Source organism: Meleagris gallopavo, chromosome 21, assembly GCF_000146605.3.
Source record: "Meleagris gallopavo isolate NT-WF06-2002-E0010 breed Aviagen turkey brand Nicholas breeding stock chromosome 21, Turkey_5.1, whole genome shotgun sequence".
NCBI lineage: Eukaryota > Metazoa > Chordata > Aves > Galliformes > Phasianidae > Meleagris > Meleagris gallopavo.
Genome location: NC_015031.2, coordinates 37159 through 41313, shown reverse-complemented (window position 1 = coordinate 41313; position 4155 = coordinate 37159). Strand labels below are relative to the sequence as shown.

At 50.3% G+C, this 4155-nt stretch overlaps 1 protein-coding gene across 1 annotated transcript in view; it reads right to left on the bottom strand.

Moving 5' to 3' along the window:
- Positions 1–3062: 3062 nt before the first annotated feature.
- The window catches only part of LOC104913842 (myosin-7-like), a 2649-nt gene continuing 1556 nt past the window's right edge, over positions 3063–4155 (bottom strand). The window contains exon 3 of the mRNA XM_031556479.1: positions 3063–3385. Within this exon, the coding sequence (XP_031412339.1) occupies positions 3063–3385 (323 nt within the window). The remainder of the gene's footprint in view (positions 3386–4155) is intronic.

Below are 4155 nucleotides of genomic sequence, written 5' to 3'. Positions count from 1 at the left end.
GCTGTGGGGCAGCAATGGGGTCGGGGTGCCCTGTGGGGTTTGGGAGAAGGGATCTGGGGGAGGTTCTAGGTGTCCCATGGGTGGTGGAGGAGGTGTTTGGGATCTGGATATCCCATGGGATTGTGGAGAAGGCATTTGGGGTTCTAGGTGTCCCGTGGGATTTTGGAGGAGGTATTTTGGGGGTTCGAGGTGTCCCATGGATGATAGATGAAGTATTTGGGGTTCTAGGTGTCCCATGGGTGATGGAGGAGGTGCTTGGGGTTCTAGATGCTCAATAGGATTTTGGAGAAGGTATTTTGGGGGTTCTGGGTGACCCAAAGATGATGGAAGACATATTTGAGGGCTGGGTGTCCCATCAGCAACGGAGGTGTTTGGGGTCTGGATATCCAATGGGATTTTGGAGAATATTGGGGTTTTATATTTGGAGATATTTGGGGTTCTAGGTGTCCCAAAGGTGACAGAAAAAGTATTTGGGATTAAGGCATCCTATGGGATTTTGGAAGAGTTATTTTGGGGGTTCTAGGTGTCCCATGGGTGATGGAGGAGGTGCTTGGGGTTCTATGTGTCCAATAGGATTTCGGAGAAGGTATTTTGGGGGTTCTGGGTGGACTGAAAGTGATGGAAAGGGAATTTAGGCACCGAATGTCCTATGGGATTTTGGAGAAGGAATTGGGACACCTAGAACCCCAAAAGGTGATGGGAGAAGGTTTTCGGGGTCTGGGTATCGTATGGGATTTTGGAGGAGGCATTTTGGGGTTCCAGGTGTCCCACGGGTGATGAAGGAGGTGTTTGGGGTCCTAGGGGTCCCAAAGGTGACGGAAGAAACATTTGGGGGTGATTTGGGGCTTTTTGGGGGTGAGTCGGGACTGACTGCAGACATTTTGAGTCTGATTTCGATCATTTCAGGCCAGATTTCTCCCTTTTGTAGCTGATTTTAGCCATTTCAGGGCTGACTTGGATCATTTTGGGGCTGATTTGGACAATTTCAGGGCCAATTTGGCCAATTTTTGCCCTTTTGTTGCTGATTTTGTCCATTTGGGCCGTTTTGGAGCTGGTTTGGACCATTTCAGGACAACTTTAGGTCATTTTGGGGCTGATTTTATCCATTTTGGGATGGATCTGGGTCAATTTTGCCCATTTGGGTGCTGATGGTAACCATTTTGGAGATAATTTGCTCCAATTTTGACCATTTGGGACCAAATTTTGTCCATTTCAGGACCCATTTGGGCCAATTCTGACCGTTTGGGGCTGATTTGGGCCAACGTTGCCCATGTGGGGCTGATTATGGCCATTTTGGGGCTGATTTGAGCCAATTCTGACCATTTTTGAGCTGATATGTGCCGATTTTGACCTTTTTGTGCTGATTATGGCCATTTTGGAGCTGATAAAAGCCAATTTTGACCATTTTGGGGCTGATTTGGGTCAGATGTGCCAATTTTGGGGCTGACATGTACCAATTTTGACCATTTGGGGGCTGATTTGGGCCAATTTTGGTCATTTTGGAGCTGATAAATGGCAATGTTAGCAATTCTGGGACTGCCTTGGGGCACTGCGGGGCTGATCTGGGCCAATTTGGATCATTTGGGGGCTGATTTTGAGCATTTTGTGCTGATTTGGGCCTAACACGAGCATTTGGGGCAGATATGGGGCATTTTGGGGCTGATAAAATGCCAGTTCTGGCCATTTTGGGGTGGATTTGGTCCATTTTGGGACTGAATTGGGACAATTTTGACCATTTTGCCGTTTTGTGACCAACAAGTCCCAATTCTGACCATTTGGAGGTGGATTTGGTTCAATTCTGACCATTTGGGGGCTGATTTTCTCCAATTCTGATCATTTTTGGGCAGATTTGATCCGTTTGGGGGCAGATAAGTGCCAATTCTGATCATTTGGGGGTGGATTTGGGCAATTTTGGGGCTGACAGTTCCCAATTCTGACCATTTTGGGGCAGATTTGGGCCATTTTGTGACAGACAAGTCCCAATTCTCACTATTTTGGGGCTGATAAAAGCCAATTCTGGCCATTTTGGAGCAGATTGGTCCATTTTGGGACTCAATTGGGACAATTCTGACCATTTTGGGGCGAATTGGGGCCATTTTGTGGCTGAGATGGGACAATTCTGACCATTTTGGGGTGAATTTGTGCTACTCTGGGGCTGATTTGGGCTGACTCTGACCATTTTGGGGGGGATTGGGTCCAATTTTGAGACTTCTAAGTGCCAATTTTGACTATTTTGGGGTGAATTTGGTCCAATTCGGATGATTTTAGGACCGCTAAATGCCGATTCCGGCCATTTTTTAGTGGATTTGGGCCAATTCTGACCATTGTGGGGCTGATCAATACCAATTTTAACGATTTCGAGGCTGACAAGAGACAATTTTTTGTCTGATTTGGGTCAACTTTGATCATTTGGGTGCGGATTTTGACCATTTTGTGTCTGATTTGGGATTAACATGAGCATTTGGGGCAGATTTGGGGCATTTGGGGGCTGATAAGCGCCAATTCTGATAATTCTGGGTCAGACCTGGGCCATTTTGGGGCTGATAAGACCCAATTCTCACCGTTTTGGTGCAGATATTGGCCAATTGTGACCATTTTGGGGCAGATCTGGGCCATTTTGGGGCTGTTAAGTCCCAATTCCGACCGTTCTGGGTCCGATCCGTGCCATTCTGCAGCCCACAAATCCCAATTCTGACCATTTTGGGGCTGTTAAGTCCCAATTCCAACCACTCTGGGTCAGATCTGGGCCATTTTGTGACCAACAAATCCCAGTTCTGACCATTTTGGGACTGATTTTGGCCAATTCCAAACATTCTGGGTCAGATCTGGGCCATTTTGGGGCTGATAAGTCCCAATTCTGACCATTTTGGATCAGATCTATACCATTTTGTGACCAACAAATCCCAGTTCTGACCATTTTGGGACTGATTTTGGCCAATTCCAAACATTCTGGGTCAGACCTGGGCCATTTTGGGGCTGATAAGACCCAATTCTCACCGTTTTGATGCAGATTTTGGCCAATTCCGACCATTTTGGGGCAGATCTGGGCCATTTGGGGGCTGTTAAGTCCCAATTCCGACCGTTCTGGGTCCGATCCGTGCCGTTCTGCAGCCCACAGCTGCCACCCCCGACCCGACCCAATTCGGGTGGGATTTGCCCCCCCGCGGGCTGACCTTGCCGCGCTCGGTCTGGGCGGTGACTTTGTTCCCCTCCCTGCTGACGATGGTGGCCTTGACGAACTCCTCGCGCTCGTCGGGGACGAAGATGTCGCGTTTGAGGTCGAAGGGCCGCGTCTGCGCCGCGATTCGCTCCTGCTCCGATTTGCGCAGGAACGGCGCCGCCTCGCCGAACTCGGCCAGGTCGGAAGATGGGGACGGCATGGCGCCTGGAACCGGTCACACCAGTAAGGGACCAGTAAGGGACCAGTCACACCAGTAAGGGACCAGAAAGGGACCAGTCACACCAGTAAGGGACCAGAAAGGGACCAGTCACACCAGTAAGGGGCCAGTCACACCAGTAAGGGACCAGTAAGGGACCAGTAAGGGACCAGTAAGAGGCCAGTAAGGGACCAGTCACACCAGTAAGGGACCAGAAAGGGACCAGTCACACCAGTAAGGGGCCAGTCACACCAGTAAGGGACCAGTAAGGGACCAGTAAGGGGCCAGTAAGGGACCAGTCACACCAGTAAGGGACCAGAAAGGGACCAGTCACACCAGTAAGGGGCCAGTAAGGGACCAGAAAGGGACCAGTCACACCAGTAAAGGACCGATAACGCCAGTAAGGGACCAGTCACACCAGTAAGGGGCCAGTAAGGGGCCAGTAAGGGACCAGTCTCACCAGTAAGGGACTGGTAACGCCAGTAAGGGGCCAGTCACACCAGTAAGGGGCCAGTAAGGGACCAGAAAGGGGCCAGTAAGGGACCAGTCTCACCAGTAAGGGACCGGTAACGCCAGTAAGGGACCAGTCACACCAGTAAGGGGCCAGTAAGGGACCAGAAAGGGACCAGTCACACCAGTAAGGGACCGATAACGCCAGTAAGGGACCAGTCACACCAGTAAGGGACCAGTAAGGGACCAGAAAGGGGCCAGTAAGGGACCAGTAACACCAGTAAGGGGCCAGTAAGGGACCAGAAAGGGACCAGTCACACCAGTAAGG